This window comes from Taurulus bubalis, assembly GCF_910589615.1.
Source record: "Taurulus bubalis genome assembly, chromosome: 9".
In the NCBI taxonomy this organism is placed as follows: domain Eukaryota; kingdom Metazoa; phylum Chordata; class Actinopteri; order Perciformes; family Cottidae; genus Taurulus; species Taurulus bubalis.
The window spans coordinates 10,345,143-10,364,163 of NC_136597.1; the positions used below are offsets into that span (position 1 = coordinate 10,345,143).

The following is a 19,021-nucleotide window of genomic DNA, read 5'->3' on the forward strand; positions in this document are numbered from 1 at the left end:
AATGAATGTGAATACTTTTGACACCTCTGCTCTTCCGTCTCCTCATGTCAGAAAGTGTATGTCTATATATCCGTGAACATGCTGACGTCTAACATCTCCACTAATTCCACTTAAACCTAATAAAAGTTATTTATAGAGATATTTGGTGAGCATGCAGTGGGAGAGATCCACGGGGAATCACATTCAGCTCAATCTCCGCTAAGCTTCTCTTCCTTACCTTTCTCTCCTTGGCTGGGCTCCACCTTGGGGCCCCAGGCCCGACTCCTTTAGAGAAGTTAGACAGGTGCAGCTGGCCAGCCTCGGTGGCAGGCCTCCACGCCAGTCACCGAGCCACCCTCTCCGTTTACATCCTGCCTTAATCACTTAGATTCATATGGCACTTTTTTTAAATCTGGGCGCAGTTCTCAGCCAGATAAAATTCATAAGACTAGTGTGGCTCCATGGTTTGTGAGGTGATGAAGTTACAGTTTTAGAGTCCTGGAGGAACTTCAGAGGACAGCAGAGGTCAGAGAGCCTTATGTGACCTACTCTATATGATTTAATGTTACTGTATTTTCAGACTAAAACAAAATATCCCTTTGATCTGTGTGCGTTGAATTAGTTTTCCATATGGTTGGTATTGATCCTTTATCCTCAACAGCCTTTTGTGAGGTCCGCTTTAATGCCAAATCGAGGAACAATGACACAATTCTTTCCAGAAATCTTGCGGTCCAAGACATCCATCCTTAAACTAACATTTAGCAGCCGGACACAATCTTTTTTTTTTCTCTTATTCACTGATTCAACATGTAACATTCAACCCAATTCGTTTGGGCATAATAAAGCCTTGTCCAGCAGTGCAGGAAAAACAAAATGTCCTGCCAAACCCAAATCAAGAATGACACAAATTATCTTTATGCAGTAGCTGCAATGAGAACAATGTAATTCAGCTACTAGTGACAACCACCACACACAATGGGAACATCCCTGCTCCTGCGTGAATGGTTAGCTTATAAAACAGGAGGGGCAACATTGGCTCCCCTCTTTTCTTTGAGAGTGTTGTGGAGCAAGTGGTACATGAATTAAACTGGTGACAAGCAGAGGCCGCGGATCTCTCCCAAAGTCTACTTTTAGAAAGTGCAAGTCAAGGTTTTAGGTTTCAGTGTCTGCTCTTTAGTGAATGGGTTTTCCAGCTTGCCAATTAGGTGAACAATCTAAAGGCTTGTTGTCCAGAAGCCAGCTGCTTGAAGTCTGTTGATTATGCTGTATGGATCTGTCATAGTCGTGTGTATAAAAAGAGAAGAAACTGCCTTTATTCTTTGTGTAAATACTAATCAAACATCTCTTAATGCACAGAAAGCCAGTACACACGTCAAGATTTCGATAAAGAGAAACAACAAAGTTCAGGCCTTGAAAGTGAACCTTTTCCTGAGGAGTAAGAAGACCTCAGGAATGCAGTCTTGAAACATTAGGCTGCTATCGGAAGCCAAAGGCAGAGTGACATCAGGGCGGGTGTACTATTGTATAGGTGTGTGTGTGTGTGTGTGTGTGTTTGTTTGAGAGAGGGAGAGAGACTGTGCCCAAGTGGTGGACAAGAGCTAAAGGGGAAACTGTCACTATGGAGGGACTTATTAATACACCCAGAGACGGAACTGGCTCCTGGGTGCCGTCCACTTGAGCTCAGCCACCTGGCCAGATGGCATGCCACAGCTTCCCTTTGCTTAAGTCAACACTGACCGAAGGAAGGAAAGACCTTATTTTCACAGCAGAACGTTTTTAAAGGAGGTTTCCTTTACTCATTCGCATAGGCATGACCACAAGTCAACCCTCTGATGCAGATGAGGGTTGCACCTTGAAATAAAAAAGCTGAAACATTATCATTGTGCAAAGTCCATGCCATTTGAGCTTGGCAAAATCAAATATCACAATACATTTGACCAAATACCTCGATATTGATATTGCAATGACATTGTAGAGTTGATTATTGCTGCTTTTACAAAATATTGACACAATGAGATATGGTTAGATTTAATAAGATATAAGCCCATCCGAATTAACAAAATTAGGGCAGTGATATATTATTAGCCATGCAAGTGGCAGATGGATTGCTTTTATGTTCAGACATTTCTGTTCCTTAGAGGGCCATTTCTAATGACTATGGTGATCCTGAAGTTTCCTCGAGCCACCATATAGTTGACATTAGGGTGAATAGCCGTAGAATTTGGTACAAGCATTCATGTACCCTTAAGGATTAACTGTAATTACCTTGGTGATGCCTTAACGTTTCCGAACGTGCCGTTATCAGGTGAGGTATCAAAATCAAAACGGTTGGATCTAATTATCTGAAATTTGATTGTCTTGTAATGGAAGAGATGCATTGCATTTCTTCCCCAAATTATGAAATTATAGAACACATCGTAAGAAAGAGAACATACTAAGCGGTGATACAGCTGTCTGACATTCACTTTATTGTTAAAACTCATTTTGGTATATCAGCTGTTTGTCTTTTTACACCATCTTTGAATTAAAAGGCAAACATATACAGCTTCATCTTCAAAAAAAAAAAACATGCAGCAGTGTCAACATGAGGTCTACTGAGATAAAAAGTCATACAACTTCTCCATACTTGCAAAGTCTGTGAGAACAAAACTGTGTCAAAAAAAAAGTAAGTATTTTGTCTGTTTCACTTCTTAAATCAGCAAAGCTTTAACTTAGTGCTCATCATTCGCCACATTCAACTGGTAAATATACATGTTTGTTTGTTTTTAATAAAGAAGTTTAAACATGGAAAAAATAAATATGATGAACTGACAAAATATACAATACCTCTAAATCCATACATACCCTCTAAATCTGCACTTCTTAAGTATTACTCTGAGGGAAAAAATAACAGATTTCGTACTTCACTGGAGACATCACAACCTAGTAAGCAATTCTGCACCTCATTTGACAGTTGAAACACAACTATGTTGTAACTGACCACATATTTGCTCATGAAGGTTTACAACTCTTGTTAATCTGACGAAAGGCTACCAAGGTAGTTGGGAATTTGTTAGTTTGGAGTCATGGAGTGCATAACGGAGTTGAAGTACTGTTAACCCACTCTTTTTTATTTTAAACACAAAAAACGCAGAGAAAAAAAAAGAGTCACCGCCAGCCACATGCTTTGTCATCAATCACCACAGAAACACACCCCAGCCTGCCAATCCTCACACTTCCACAGCAGACTTTATGTTGTACCACCCACCAACTCATCGGAGTCACATGGCAATGTACTGCATCTCAATATCTTCCACTGTTTCACATGGACTCTGCAACATAAGCACTAACCTAAACCTGAGTATGAACATGACAAACACACAAACATGATGTGCCTTTACGCTCAATCATAAGATCATAGCAGCTTGTTGAGCCATGATTTCCTCCCTGTCTCCTGTGTTGGTATCCAGGATCTCACGGTTACAGGGTCACGTTCCAGATGAAAGCTGAATATTTGTAATTCTCGTTATTACAGATCAACTCTTTCTGGCCTCCGTGGGTATAACATTAGTGGATAGAAAATCTGACTCTGTATTTAAACTGAGCCATATGAAATGAACCGACACCATGCAACATGCAATTTGTTGGTGATATTGAATATCGCAATTTGCTGCTTTGGCCAGTTACACATGACTCAGCTGCTGCAATTGGAAAGAAGAAAAAACGAAATGTATAGGATTTTCAAAATTGGGACAGAAACTAGTAAAAATATTGCACCATCTCTCAACTTCAAAATGTGATTCCAATATTGGATGATGCTACTGAACAATCCTTTAGCCGTCATGTCTTTTAGTGTGGTAATACAGACGTGATATTAGACAAGAGCTCTAATTTCCCCCTCCCTTTCTGCCCTTTTTACATAGTGGGTCACTAAGGCACCCATGCCAACAGTCCTGTGAATACAAATTTTGATCTGTGCACTACCTGTACCCATTAACACCAGTATCTCACCTATACATACAGTACACATAACTGCCTCACAAACAAATTGACAAAAACTCTCAATCATTCTTATTTCTGTAACATCAATTAACTCAAAATCCAATATTTGATTCTGTACAAACCTCAGAAAGAATACATTTCTTGCTAAAAACAACTTATTATGTTAATGCCACCCGTTGAGAGGGCTTATCACTTAGTTTTCTTTTCAAGCTGGAAGAGATCCAGAATGTCAAGCATGGCCTGTCGGATGTTGCCGCCGAAACGGTGAGAGTCCTGAAATAAAGCAAAAAGAAATTGAAAGACCATTTTAAGAAGTCTCTTGAAGTAACAGACATTGAATTATCAAAATTGTCTCTGGAACTGAACTTACAGTTTCTGGGCTCGAGTGTTTGCTGGAGATGTGGAAGTTGATTAGGTTCTCACCAACGATGATGTAGGACACACCATAACCATCATCAGCCACCTTTAGGACACAAGAGGAATGTTTTCAAGTGTCCAAAAGGCTGGAATTTCTGCCATGTACGTACATACAGATCCTAATTAAACACAAAACAGGTCCGTGACGCCATATTCCTTAGTTAGGAATAAACAAATATGTATCCATCTATAAAAGGATACATATTACATGACTTCTGTTCTCCAACTACAGAAAGACTCCTCAACCTTCTTTCAAAACACAAATAAAATGTAAAAACCGTTGGGCAACTTACTGGACCAAATCCACCTCCGGAGGACACGTACTCGGGGTGTCTGACCAGATCGAACAGCTCAACCTGCTGCAGGGGCGTCTGACTGGTGGACAGCCTCCACGGCTCAGAGAGGACCTGAACAGGAAGTAAACATACCTTTAATTCACCAGATCTCAGCTCGATCAATATCTTTGTGTTTTTTCTTTGTTTGACACACAGTGGAAAGTTATTAAGAAATGAGCAGATTGAGCATGTGTTATATAAGACAGGGATGAGCTGGATGTCACATCTCAGTGGAAGGTGAAGAAGTGTGACTTTTCATTCTTTTGGCATAGTTAGATGATATTACTGCCTTACGTGCACATTTTGTTAATATAATACAGGGAGTAAACAAAGCACAATTTACTTACTTACACTTATAGAGAAAAGTGAAGCCTACTTTGCAATGATTGTATGTGCTTGTAAACGTAATGAGTTATTTAATTAAAAGAGACACTTAATCCCAAATAGTTAATCCTTGTGGTTTTCTCTGCATTACTTATTTTTTCACTTATGGAGTCCTGGACAAGATTAATTTTAACCACCTACTACACACCGTTACAGCAATGATATTCGTTTAGTGAATTCAAGTAGGCTTAATTTAGTCCAAAGTAAACAACTTGTCTTGTTTAACATGTTCACAAGAAAGAGTCCATAAACCAACCCTCTCTTGTGATATTCACAACCTCATAAGGAGGTAATTGCCTGAAAGCTCAGAGTTAACCAGTTATGACATGTTGGCTGACGTTTGCAGAAATGGAAGAGGCCATGGAAGTACATTTTATGGTGGACGGTTAGTTAATATATTGTATTTTAGTGGTACAATGTTTTTCTTTGTAATTATATAATATGCCTGAGGAATGTGCCTGCCACATCTTTTTCCACTGTCATTATGCTTTTGCATTTCCTGCACTGTACTAGCCGCTCACACGCATGTTGAATGGTTAGCCTTGGTGGCTTCTGGACGGCAGCAGCGTGTTGCCGTTGCCTAGCAGCTGTGTTTTCACGACGTTCCACTTGAACGCCGAGCATATCATGGACTCGACCACAAGTTCCACTCGAAGGCCGCATAAGACCCACATCTTGGAAAACGCCTTTAAATGCCACATTGTCAAAGGTTTAAAAAAGGTGAACACTCAACTTCTCATCTTTGCATGAAGGCGTGAGCAGATGCACTCGGACCAAAAGCCACTTTGTTTGTACCGTTGCAAATTAATAAGAATACAGTCACACCACATTGTTCCAGCTTTAAGAGCAGAAACTTAACGACTTGCAGCAACACCTCGTACCTCCTTGAGGAAGGGGGAGTCTTCTCCGAGGTATTTGGAAACCACGTAGAGGCAGAAAAGGTGGCGATCGATGCCCTCTCCTGTCATTGCCAGGCGATACATGTTTTGGTGCTTCTCTGCTGCCAGTTTGAGCAAATTGAGACGCTCTTCTCTCTGAAATGAACCGGAAAGAGACAGAAGTTAAACTATTACAGAGCATGATCCGCATACTGGATTAACAGTCAGGGACTAAAAGTAGCACTGTAATCAGAGTTGTTTAGCCTTACTGTCTCATCTCTGATCATGGCACGGACAAAGGCACAAGTCTCTACGGTGCAGGAGCGCACGGTTTCTGTCCGGCCCTCACGGAACAAACGTGTCATGGAGGCTTCGTATGTCAGGCAGAACTTCTTCTTGTCCTGTTGAGAGATGGTATGGATCAGCGTTAAATAGGCAAACCCCAAGAAGCTGGTTTACAAATTGTCAATGAGTGAACAGTATATCTTTTAAATGTTGATCATTACAAAAAAATGAGAAGACTTTTTTGAGTCATACATTTACTTTGAATAAAAGTGCTATTACCAAGGTTGCTATCCAAGGCAATTATTTGAAGCTAAAGCTAAAGTTAAATGCCAAAGACGTTAGATTAATGCCCCCTTCGTATGTGCTTCTTCTGCGTTTTATATTATCACATAATCCTCGAAACAAAAACAGGAAGAAACAGCCTCAAACTGAAGCAAAGTTTTTGATAAAATCATTCATGGACAATGTTTGACAGTCTTCAATGGCGCATTGATTAGCAAGTTGAGACTGCTCTCTGCTGGAAATTCAGAGGAATGTCACTGGAGTGTGTCGGTTATTGTATTTATAAGCATAACATGTAAAGGTCACTAAATGACAATTAAATCGATGCATACAACGGTTATTACTTAGAAACCAGTGACATGCACTTACCCTGTAATGAGCGAGCTGCAGGGCGATCTGGATGAAGGCATCAGGACTGGTGCGGCACTTCTTTATCAGACCCTTGCCAAAGTCATTGAAGGGGAAAATGTGAGAGTCCACATCATCAGCCAGTTTCCTGGCCACTGTCAGAGAGCTCTGGATGACCTCCTGGCACTAGAGGAAGTAACGGAGTCATAAGTTAGACAGCATAATGATCAAACAATTGAGAAATTTACCGATGTAAATTTACCGATGTAAACCAAATTTACATCGGTGACATTTTTTGATTTTAGGCTTAACACCAGTTCGTGACATTTTTTTATTTCCAATAAACAACACTCGCCATTTTTGTACATCTTTGAATTTCAGTAATAAAATACCAACACTGATGCACGTAGTTCAGGCTACCAGCAGAGGGAAGCCAAGGCTTGTGAATATCAAATCCCAGCTGATAGGATGCTATACACTTTGCATTTTCTTTATTATAATACGCTCTGCTATGTTATTGTATTCTATATATTGAGTATTTTCATACTTACTATTTGTATGTTTCCTATGTAACTTGGTTTGCTGCTGCCACAAACAATAGATAGATATCTATCTACCTACATCAGCTGTTGATGGTCAAATGGCTTCCTGTAAAACCTTCATGCCACACCTTTCTGCTGCTAGAATCTGGGAGCTGCATCAGTCAGTGTTCCTGACAATTCAACATTCACACCCACTTCACACAGCGATTGTCAAGCTGTGCAAAGGAGAGTCAGTAAGCAGGATTTGAGGGGGGACTTTCATCGTGAAGAATTTCTAGGAAATGAAATGTGCTTTTAGTATTAATTAGTGGAGCTTTGTCAACGGCCATTTGTCAAGAAAACAAGTCTACCAAGCAGCAAAAACAATGTGGGACTAATACTGTGAAGAATTTATATGAAATAGAAAACGCTTAGCCACCGTTTTACAGCCGCTTCTTTGACCCAAAAATATATCCAAACACTATAGGATCAAGCCGGTGGACACACATGTGCAGACAGAGTGGAGTTCCAATCTGGCTCATCAGACCACAAAAGTTTAATTGAAACGTGAAAGTGTAACCACAGCCTATTTGTCACTTTTGACATGTACAAACAAGTGCAAAGCAATACAATGAATGTCTTTCAGGAGAGAATAGCTAAATATATAGATAACTGTGCACACTTTTAAACGATTAGCATGCACCATCCTCTTTATGATGGCCAGCTTTTCTCCCCACGTTTGAGCAAGGCCAAACTCTTGAAAATAGGGAAGTCAGTTTCTGTTAACCCTTGTGTGGTGCTCATATTATTGTTATTTAGCCAGTGTTTGTAGGTCTGGTGGACCCGCTACATTTTGGGGGTTTTAAGTCAACACAATCACATAATTTGATGTTAAAATACTCAACAGATGTTTACTTCATCCCAATTACAAGCAATATAAACAGCATATATGGTGAAAAATAATAAAAAATGAAAACGGGTTTCACACACCCAAACAATAGCTTTCGATTGCCCTCCACCCATTAACGAAAAACAAAGTGATGAATATCTAAGGCCACACTACTACGCTTCCATTTTAAAACGCACATCTTTTGTTATGTTTACACTGAGCATCCACACTACCCCAGAGTTTTTATTTTCTGTTTATTTCCCACTTTTAATCCGGCCATGGGTGCTTCTTCAGATCAGCCACACATCGTTATCAGCTGATGTTCATTCTCAAAAGATTGATCAGTGGTCTCTTTAAAGGCTGATCAGAAGAGATGATCAGCTGAAGCATTGATTATGAATTGAAGTGTTTACAATACTAATGTATCTGCCTTTTCACCTGTTATTTAAATTTAACTGAGAGCAACATAACTGGACACACACCCACACCAGGCCCACACCCTTACCTCAGCAGGGACGTCCCACGACAGCCTCTGAGGACCTGGCAGGTTGGGGTGGGGCTCCCCACAGCAGTGACCCTCCTCAGTGTACCCCAACTTCACTGGATCCATGGAAAGAACATGCTGCAATGCAGAAAGTCAAGACTTAACACAACTAACTCAATTAAATGGAAAGTATTGCACATTTCTATCTTAAAAGCTTTGATGAACATCATGCCAATCAGAACATAAATACATATTTCCCTATTTGATTGTATTAGCTCAGATTGTTGAGCTAGTTAAATACATTCCTTGTTGCTTTCCTTTGAGTATTATCGAGATATATATATATATATATATATATATATATATATATATGAGAGATGATTTCTTCAAAGATAAACTGAGGTAATCATTTTTGTGTGACATAAGACGCTTCCATGCAAAAAAAAGAGATAAAAACAGCGTTAATGTACCTCCCAGAGATGGCCGATGATTGGAGCATCAGCCCAGGAATGCTCTGCGTTCAGTCCCATGGTGCCGTTCTTAAAAACTATCAGGTTGAAGGATTTATCAAACCATCTGAATGAAGACAAAAAAAAATGAATAGACAACTTCAGTTTATGTTTATATGAACCCTTTTAATAATCTGAAACAAAATATATCAGGTTTCTCTGCCCCACCTGTCGTAGCACTTTCCGTGGAGAAGGGACTTGGCATAGCTGTCCAGTGACTTGACCGGGTTGTCTTCCTCATAGCGCTGCTCAGTGTCATCGAGGGTTACAAAGAAGGCTGCCTTCTCGATGGCGTCCAGAGACTGCTTGTTCTTACCACGGCCGAAGTAGGTTTCTCGAGCTTTGGCCCATGGGGTCCTGCAGAATGACAATTGACAGTTGTTTTTTTCTCAGTTCGACCTCAGGCAATGCCTTACAGGAGTCAAGCCTACTTGTAACTAGTGCAAACAGGTTTCACATCTGTGTAAGAAAAGTGGGATGCGTGGGAGGGAAGTACTGCACTGTTCTCTTGCATTTCTGTGGTCTCTGCCACATCCTTTCCACCTTCCAATGCTCCTCTCACAGTCAGTACCGGCGCTCAACCAATACATCGTCTGGGCCCACATTATGGCGACATTATTGTCGCACTGAGCCAGTACAGATTCAAGACAGACATGTCTGAGGTCATTTAGAAACAGCGTTGCCATCACATAGTTTTTCCACTTTATTTATTAATCAAATATGTTTGTTACAAACTATGGCTGAATATCAGACAATATATTATGATAACATAAACAAAAATCTCCAATATATTGATAACTCAAACTTACCAGTTGGGCTATAGCAAGTCCTAACTCCTTAGAACTGATTATCAACCCTTGTGCGTCCCATTAAAAAAAAAATGTCTCTGATGTCGATGTCAAAGAATTTAATTTTCCTTTTTTTAACCATTAATATCCCACTTTGTTCACATAATATCACTATTGTTTTTATGAAACAACGCAAACATAATTTCTGTATACTAAATGCGAGGGGGAAACATCTTTCACAGTCTGTGATATTCCAATAACGATTAGTAACACATACTGCAGTGCTCCGTTATACGGCAGCAAAGTGGAAATCAGTAGAATAGCATGCATTTGCCCCATATGGCAAACATCAGAAAATGACTCATTCTGGTGGAAAATAGTAAAAACTACCATTTCAATTTTGAAGCCAGGGTTCTAGATTAAAAGCCTGGTCAAAAAGAATGCATGAACAAAATTATTGCAAATTGAAAAGACGAAAATGCCCTTAGTGATGCATAACGATTAATCTATGAGTGGATGTATTCAGTAGAATAACACTGTCTAACTGAAGAATGCAAATCATTACTCTGCCGAGTCAATCTTGGAACATATCATTGCAATAAATGTTTCTTTACTTCCTGTCGTGCTACAGTACATGGGGTAAATTGTGTGGCCTCATCAAAACTGACTGCAGCTTGCTCTGTAACGCCACCCACCTGTCCCCTGCAGTAAGTGCGGCCAGTTTCTCCTCTCCTGGCACTGGCTCAGAGGTGTCAGCCAAGATTCTCGCCATCTGCTGCTCAATCTCCCGTGGCAACAGCAACCGCCCGTCATAAAACATCCACACCTTGAAGAAACGGCCCTTGTGGTACACAGCTATGTGTTTGCTGTCGTTCACGTGCTGAAGGACGTCTGGGAGACGGGGACCAATGGTAATAGGGGAGAGAAAAAGGAGGAAAACAGAGAAAGAAATAGAATTGGAGTGCTTTGTGCGTTTGTATCTTGGTTCATCTTTAAATTGTACATGATTCACATCTCAAAAAGAAGGCAGTAGTTTGAATTGGAGTGTGGATGTCACAGCATTTGATTTCTGGGAACAATAGAAGTTTTAGTGACCAAATCTGGGTCCCAGCTGTGAAATGATGCGATATCCACCTCACAGAAAGATTTCTGTTGAGAGCAACACACTTTTCTGTGGGCTGGTTCTGTTATTTGTGTGGGCATCCTTCTCATATTAACTTGAAGGTCAACAAAAAAATAATAATACTAAATTAAAGATGATACTACATGATGGGAGGGACTACTATCTAGTTAAAAAACTAAAAGAAGCTTGAAAATGGACGTGCGGAAAGTGAGATGAAAAGAAAAAAGTAATTTGGGAACAGGGTGGTGGTTCAGAATACAATGAATTGAGGCAATGTTTGTTTGAACAGCATTTTGCACAACCGGGAGAAACCAATTCAAAAACATTACTTCTTAGAAACAAAGTTATGATATTGTTTTGGAGATGCTCAGGGATTCAAACAAGCATTGCCCTCGTTACAGGCAGGACAAAAGGAGGGGATACTCACGCTTGGACCAACCCCAAGAACAACCACCACCTCACATCCAGGCAATACTCGGCCTAGACCTCCAGCAATGCGAGTATAAATATAGGGAACTGGCTTAGGAAATTAAAAAATAAATAAGTTGTATTTAACACTTAACATTTAACCTGTCGGCTGAACTTGAAACTCATGTCATAAGTGTTGTGTTTTATTCAAATCTGTAAATGTATCACTTTTTTGTAGCAATTTTTCACATTTTTCTTATACATTTTGATTAATTTAAAATGAATCGTAATTCACTTGTCGTCTCAAGCCAGAGAGATAAAGTAGTCCGTCTGATCCTTAAGTAATTAATGTTTAGATGTCACCACAGCTCACGTCTTTGTCCTGAAGCTTCAAGCTTTGGGCTTTGGGCCTGAACGGATGGTCTTCGCCTTGGTTATAGGACTGAATGTTATATCATGCCTTAGAAGTCCTTTCCACACTGTCCGTGCATGTTACATATCATTTTAGTTCCTCCCACGTTTCTTGTTTAAGTGCTTTATATGCTTAAAAAAAGCATATCATGATATTTCTGCAGCAGAATGTCTTTCTACCGCTTCGAAGATCATTTATTAATTTTAGGCTAAACTACTTATGACCACCACCCAAAAGGAATAACAGTATTCTATTATCCTTCAAACTCCATGAACACATACTGAACTGTATGTGAAATACTACCAATAACTTCCCTTTGTAAATACTGTCTACATACGTAAAATATATTCACATTTGTATGTATTCAGGCCAGCGTAACACTGTTTGACATTTCCAGGTCATACCTTAACACTAACGCTGCTTTGCTTTCTCAAACACTAGACTTTAGTCCCATGCAAATTAGTCCTTCAATGTGCACAGACCTTCACACATGCATTATTTATTCATGGAGGTCAGACTATTTCTAATTCAAACACATCGACAAATGTCCCAAGGAGAAGTACAGTAGGAGTAGTGCGGAGGAGGCGGCACTGCTAAAGACTCTACCTGTTTCTACACCTGGGACACGACTGCTGTTGAACATAGACTCGTATTGGGCTGAGCACATGGGAATAGTGTGTAGAAGCATGAGCTGAAAAGCAAAAGGGGAGAGTCAAACACAGAGATGACAAACTAATTCACTAAAATCCCCTGGAGAGCGCAGCAGACACACACCTACACAGAGAGGAGCATGGATGAAGGGAAGAGGGCAATGAGGATTGGTTTGATAAGAGGTCTTAAGGAGGAGAAGGGACCTGAGAAGGCTACCAGGGAAAGAGACATGAGCAGGGTCCAGAAACCAGGGATCTGCCATCTCAATGCCACCAGCAAAGCCCCGATATCTGCAGCAAAATTTAACTAATTTAACTAATTTGAATGTTGATATCTCCCAGATAGAATGATACTAACTGAAAGCCAATGAGAAGTGAATTATTTCAGGGCTGTGCTGTTGAGAATGAGACGAGTAGTCGGGGTTTCCAATGGCTGTTGCCAGCCAGGGTCACAGAGGTGGGGGTTCAGAGGGCATGGCGGAGATGTGCCCTCCTCTTACCTGTCTCCAAACCAGGGACGCGGGTGGTGTTAAACATCCGCTCCCATTGAGCCGAACACAGAGGAACCTTGTTCGCCAGCAAGTAAATCTAACGCAGCGTCCGACACAGCGAAGGGAAAATAGTAAAACAGAGACAACCGAAGGTGAGTGTGTAACAAAGCAAGCTCATGCTGTTTGTATAGTGCATACAATTGATCTATGCAAGAGGTCTATTTGGATTTATGCAACATGTTGTAAAAATGTACGTCAGGATTGTGCAAATGTAAAAAGACTTTACATTTGCGTCATGCAGGTTGGTAAAGGAAAAGGACCGACAGAGGAGCGGGAGAAGAAGACACTGATGTGTGTCACTAAAATCACCAGCATTCATTAACCCTTATTCACTAAGTCTTTAGAAAATGCTCGTGATTTTCCTTTGCCGGCCATCATAGCTCTACTTCCATCAAAACAGGCAAAAAGCACAGTGCATGGCACATTCCGAAGTCAGTTAGACACAGTGATCTGATGACATCATCAAGTATCTACATCATCATTTGTGGGATAACAAACTAACTCAGACTACACAAAAAAGGGCTGTGAAAGATAAGCAGCTCTCAGTGTAAAGTTAAAAGACAAACACACTGAGATAAGAGCTATACATCAATGAATAATAAATGATAAAGTTAAATATTTACTTTAGGTCAATATGAGATATTGTAGTTTATATCAATTTATGTGGATTAACCAACGCTAAACAAAATCATTTAAAAAGTCAAACGGGGAGGAAAGAGCTCTTTACTCACAGGTTTGATCTGGGCTCTGTCCAGTTTTCTCCTGTAGAGCATGGTAGCATGGATGGCATTACCTGCTCTGGCAGCCTGGATGGAGGTGGGGAACACATACAGGAAGTCCTGAAAAAGAAAAGAAAAAGGAGATTGAAAGCTATCAATTAATAAATCGCTCACATTTTATCCAACTCGTCCAGGGCTCAAGACGAGACTTGTACCGGTAAATGCAAACAGAAGAGCAGCCTGAACACAATGTCACTGTGTGACCCCTCCATAGATTATTTGTTGTTACTTTGGTCAAGGACTGTATGCACACATACAGCTAGCTATCATGACCTGCTATTTCAAGCATGCTAAGCCCATACCAAGTCTAGCTCCTTTTAGAGTGGTGCTCTTGTGATATGGCTTTGTAAGCAGAGATCCATTTGGGTGGAAGATGAAAACAGACATGTTTGTGCTGGCATGGTAGTGTCTCATTTATATGATCCAGTTAATATCTGCACAGAGACAAAGCCGCACCCTCAGTCTACTCTCTCACTCATTCAGACAGAAACAGACAGAGGGCGCTGTGGGTTCCAGTGCCTGTTTAGAGCCATGTGAGTTCCCTGGGTCCATGATCACAAAACTAACAGGGATTTGGAGGAATAAACCTGTCCACTGGTCAAAATAAAAACACAATGTAATACAGTGATTGCAACTTTGCCGGCCAAGATGCTGAATATCCCAAGATCTATTGTAGCTGTTGCCTGCAGTGTATGCTGCCATACAACATAATATTATTATACAAAGAAAGATATTTACTCCCCAACTTCACATTACTATCGCACACAAGATGAGACAAGTGGTACGCAATAAAAAGACTGTTATATTAGAAAGTTCAGTTGTAAGAAGCTACAACTGTAGGATTTAAATTCAACCAACCTCTCTAAAGATTAAAAAAAGTTGTCAATCCGAATATAGATACAATTATTGTTCAGTATGTACGGCTATAATTTACAATTTAGTCTGAGATGTGTTTGGCAGAGCTGTCATGTGCCATAAAGCTGCTCAAAAGCTAATTTTACTATACGTCACTTACAATTATCAAACTAATCTCAGTGATAGTGCCTGGAAGTAACAGATGTTACACTGCGGCTCTAGTGACAAATTATTTTGACGTTTGATTATACCTCACCACTTATCACAGCTGTTGGGGGTCACACTCACACTGAAGTATTGAAAGCTTGTGATATTTATTTGGAACACCACACCCAACCAACCCCAACCCACCCACACACACACACACCCACTTTCAGAGAATGAATCATGAAGATGTGTCATCTTTAAACAAAAGGCTTAGCGATTGTTAACAGGTACAGATGTCTTACCATGGCATAATAGTTGCTGTTGACCATGATGGGCCCACGGCCTCTCAGGTAAATATACTCTTCCCACCAGTCACTGACCTGTGCGACACAAAGAGAGGGAGGGGGGGCGGGAGAAAGAGGGTGACATTTATTGACAAGCTGCTTTTTCTCGACAGATAGAAGCTAAATTAAAGTTTCAGGACAGCGTCCAAAACTCTGCGGAAAACAGCAGCGAAGAGAGAAAAGGGAGAGGAATTATTTTCTAACTCACATAGTTGGAGGCCCACCAGGACTTGAGTTTGAGGTACCACTGCAGTCTCGGTCCCAGATTCTTCTCAAAGTCTTTAGTCAAGCCCTCCATCCGTTCATACCGCTCATCCTCCATCAGTGGACGCACTGACTCCAGGTACTGGCAACACGGAGAAATGAGAGAAGCAAAGGGTCAACAGTTTGAAACAAGGAGAGAGCAGACGGACCAGAAGAGCCAGTCATCTCTGCTTTTCCTCCTGACAGATAAGGCAGAGGGAGATGGGCATGCAAGTTAGCGTCTCATATGACGCTCATCAAATGCTGCAACTAGCACAAATAGGAAGCGTCACACTGCAGTGCGTCAACACACAGAACAACTACTCTTTACACCTAGAAAGAAAACAGGGGCAGCTGTTTTCACATGCAACTCAGTAGTATTACATGGCTTTTATCTCAACTGGTTATTCATAGAATATTTTTGATTGTCTCTGATTGTCTTACGGCAAACGTTCCAGTCCAACCACTAAGACCATTAGGAATGTGCACAGAGCACGTATATATGGAAATTACCCTTCTGCAGGTGTCCTTGATTGTGGGAACAGGTAGTCGTGGCAGAGAGTTCTGGAAACTGTAGAGCATTGGCTTCCTGCCAGAGAACACCTTCACTAATAACTGGACAAGAAAAACAGATTAAGGGGGGCAAGGAAAGGGCAAAAGGAATTCAAGGTTACAGTGAATTTAATCTAGAAACTGCTAGGGCTTGAGGAAAAGTTTAAAAATATGCAACCAGTGGATTAAACTAAAAGGATCAAGAACTTTGACTCTGTACAGTCACCGTTAACTATATTCTGGATATTGTTAAGGCCTATGCCACAAATAAATGTAATTCCTACAGCAATGCATATTACACTTCAATAATAATTTGTATATATATATATATATATTTTTTTTTTATTAAGTGCATAATGATTAGATATTTTAGAATTTTCAGGATTACAGCAGCAAACAGGGTAAAGTGCACACAACTTGTGTATCATAACTTAAATTCAGTTCGGCACTGTACAGTATAAAAAGTTAATCCTGTTGAATTTAGAATATCCACTTTAATCAAGAACAGTCAAGCCCTTGTCAGCTAGAATTTTGTTTGTTGTTTGTTTCAGCTCTTGTCTGGCTCTCAAACGGTTCTGAAAGTGTCTTCTACGGCAGGTGGCAAACACGTTATGCTTTACTGAAAGGAATTGCATGAGACATGCCCGTCTTTATCTGCTCTAAAGTGACGTGAACAGAGGAGCCCATTCATTGTCTCACCAGCCACAGACGAGTAGACCAGGACACAGCACCATGGCGAGCATGCATCCAGCCATGCCACGACAACAGGGACTTTAGGACATTCCTCATAATCATGATTATGGAGACCCAGAGGCCCGTGCCCACCAGAATGCCTCCAACTACCCTCTGGCTGTCAGTGGACATGTATCGACTGTGGACAGAGACAAAGGGGGGCGTGACCAGGACAAAAATACAGAGGTAGTCAATGTAAGATCAGCAAATTTACACGTTCTCAATCAGCGTATGGAAAATTAATAAAGATCAATGAGATGATGTGGTGTAATAACTAAATATAATAAAATGACTACAAACATATCCAAGAGAGAGTGCACGACAACAACACAATGGAACATTTACGAGAAAGAAGTCATATATACTTGGCCCTGTCAAAAGTCACAGGAAATTATGACTGATAAACAGTGCATGTCCCTTATCTTGACCGCAGTGAAACACAGGCTCAATGATTGATTGACTGTCAATGGTAAAATCATAAACCTTTTATTAATCAGTATAGCCATAGCCATGATTTGACATTTTATAAACTTAAGTGGCATGGCTTTTATGCAATTTCACACTGTTTGCAACATCAACAGGTATTCTAACCATACACAAAAGATCTGCCTGTACTGCCAACATAAATAAATAATTGAATAACCTTAACAATACGGTCATAAACAATATCCCCTTGACTTAAGGAGAAATCCCCAGCATTATTGACAAGAGAAGCATTAACATTTTATATTGAAAGGAAATGCATAAGATCCCTAAACAAGATTAAAATTGTTAGCAAACAATAAGAGGCGTGGAGGACAGTTGGAACAAAATGTGCAACAATACGATTACGGTACTACTTTGAAACCTACACCAGCACCTCCTTCAGTGACAGCTGAAAACAGGTCTATGTGTTTTCTCGTAAATACCGACCACATAAGGAAAAATTAAGGCACTGCGTCAAACACATTCCAGACATACTGTCTGCATCTGACAAGATGAGGCATTTTTAGCATACTTAACACACCTATTTTTTAGCCAAACTACTGAACTTAGCAAATCATTGCTCAGGGTTTCCTCTCAAGCATTGTGCCAACTTGTAAACAGAATAGCACAATTATGTCTAGACGCGAATACAGCTCTCCATATTGGGCCAAGAACAGAGTTTTGGGGGGCTTTCCTTGACACCATGTTATGGCTTCATGATATTAGTGACCTTACCTGATGGGCATGTGTTGACCCAGCTTGGCAATCAAGCCCAGAGAGGGATCCAGCTGTCGATATTGATGGTAGGACATGTAGGACCCAACCACTATCATGAACCCACCAGGGCTGCCCGGGTACACACCAGTCATTACCCCATTCTGTGGAAAGGTAAAACAAAGGAAAGGGAGCAAACGTCATCCGAGTCACAGAGAGAATATTATCTATAAGGGTATTGTTTTTACAACCATTGATTTATTAACACAGTGTTTTGGGTCTTGATAACCTATGACATGTATCAATAAATCAATATAAACAAAGAGGAACGTTGTTGTGGGTTTGAGTGACTCAGTGTGATGGTGTGTAAACAGACAGTCAAAGAATAGACAGGAAGGTTACCGTCACTGTTGGCTGATTGTTTGAGAGTTAGCGACCTTCCAGTGTAGGCAAGTTAGTGTAACCCAACAAATTAATATAGAGTAGGACAGCAACTAATAAATGAAAACATAGCATTACTGGGGGCCTTACAATGCAGTTTACTGACTGAATATTTATTGATTTACTGTTTACACAAATGAATAGAAACTGTTGTGAGATACTAATAGTCGAGAACAAAAAGAGTCAAAGTTAATCAGTTAAAGATCATAAAAAATGCATACATATTGCACAGAAACTCGGCAGACTTTGCTCTCCCATATGTTTAACACCTCTCACCTTGAAACGAATGAACCTTTTCTTCCAGGAGTGGAGGCCAGAGAGGTAGATCTGGCGTAGAGCCTCGTGGCACAGCTGTAGGTCGATGCCATCCGGGGTGACGGTGAACTGGAAGGCCACCGCCTGGTGAGCTTCTGCCATGGTGGCTGCTACTGTACAGGGTCACTGAGGACAAGGAAATAGCAAGATAATACAGTTAGTGAAGAGGAAGTGTCAAGAAAGTTTCCATCAAACATAAAGTTTAAAAGG

The 19,021-nt window shown here is 40.5% G+C and overlaps 1 protein-coding gene across 1 annotated transcript; it reads right to left on the bottom strand.

The window, feature by feature from the left end:
• Positions 1 to 2,424: 2,424 nt before the first annotated feature.
• On the bottom strand, positions 2,425 to 18,913 carry cpt1ab (carnitine palmitoyltransferase 1Ab (liver); the record flags this gene model as incomplete). The annotated part of the gene is made up of 18 exons (XM_079224157.1): positions 2,425 to 4,233; positions 4,331 to 4,423; positions 4,671 to 4,784; positions 5,978 to 6,130; positions 6,244 to 6,375; positions 6,911 to 7,075; positions 8,805 to 8,921; positions 9,254 to 9,359; positions 9,461 to 9,649; positions 10,776 to 10,971; positions 12,630 to 12,714; positions 13,956 to 14,063; positions 15,308 to 15,385; positions 15,558 to 15,695; positions 16,106 to 16,207; positions 16,844 to 17,015; positions 18,077 to 18,219; positions 18,773 to 18,913. The coding sequence occupies 18 exons, from the start codon at positions 18,911 to 18,913 to the stop codon at positions 4,150 to 4,152; spliced, it is 2,316 nt and encodes a 771-aa protein (XP_079080283.1). The 3' UTR covers positions 2,425 to 4,149.
• Positions 18,914 to 19,021: the final 108 nt, after the last annotated feature.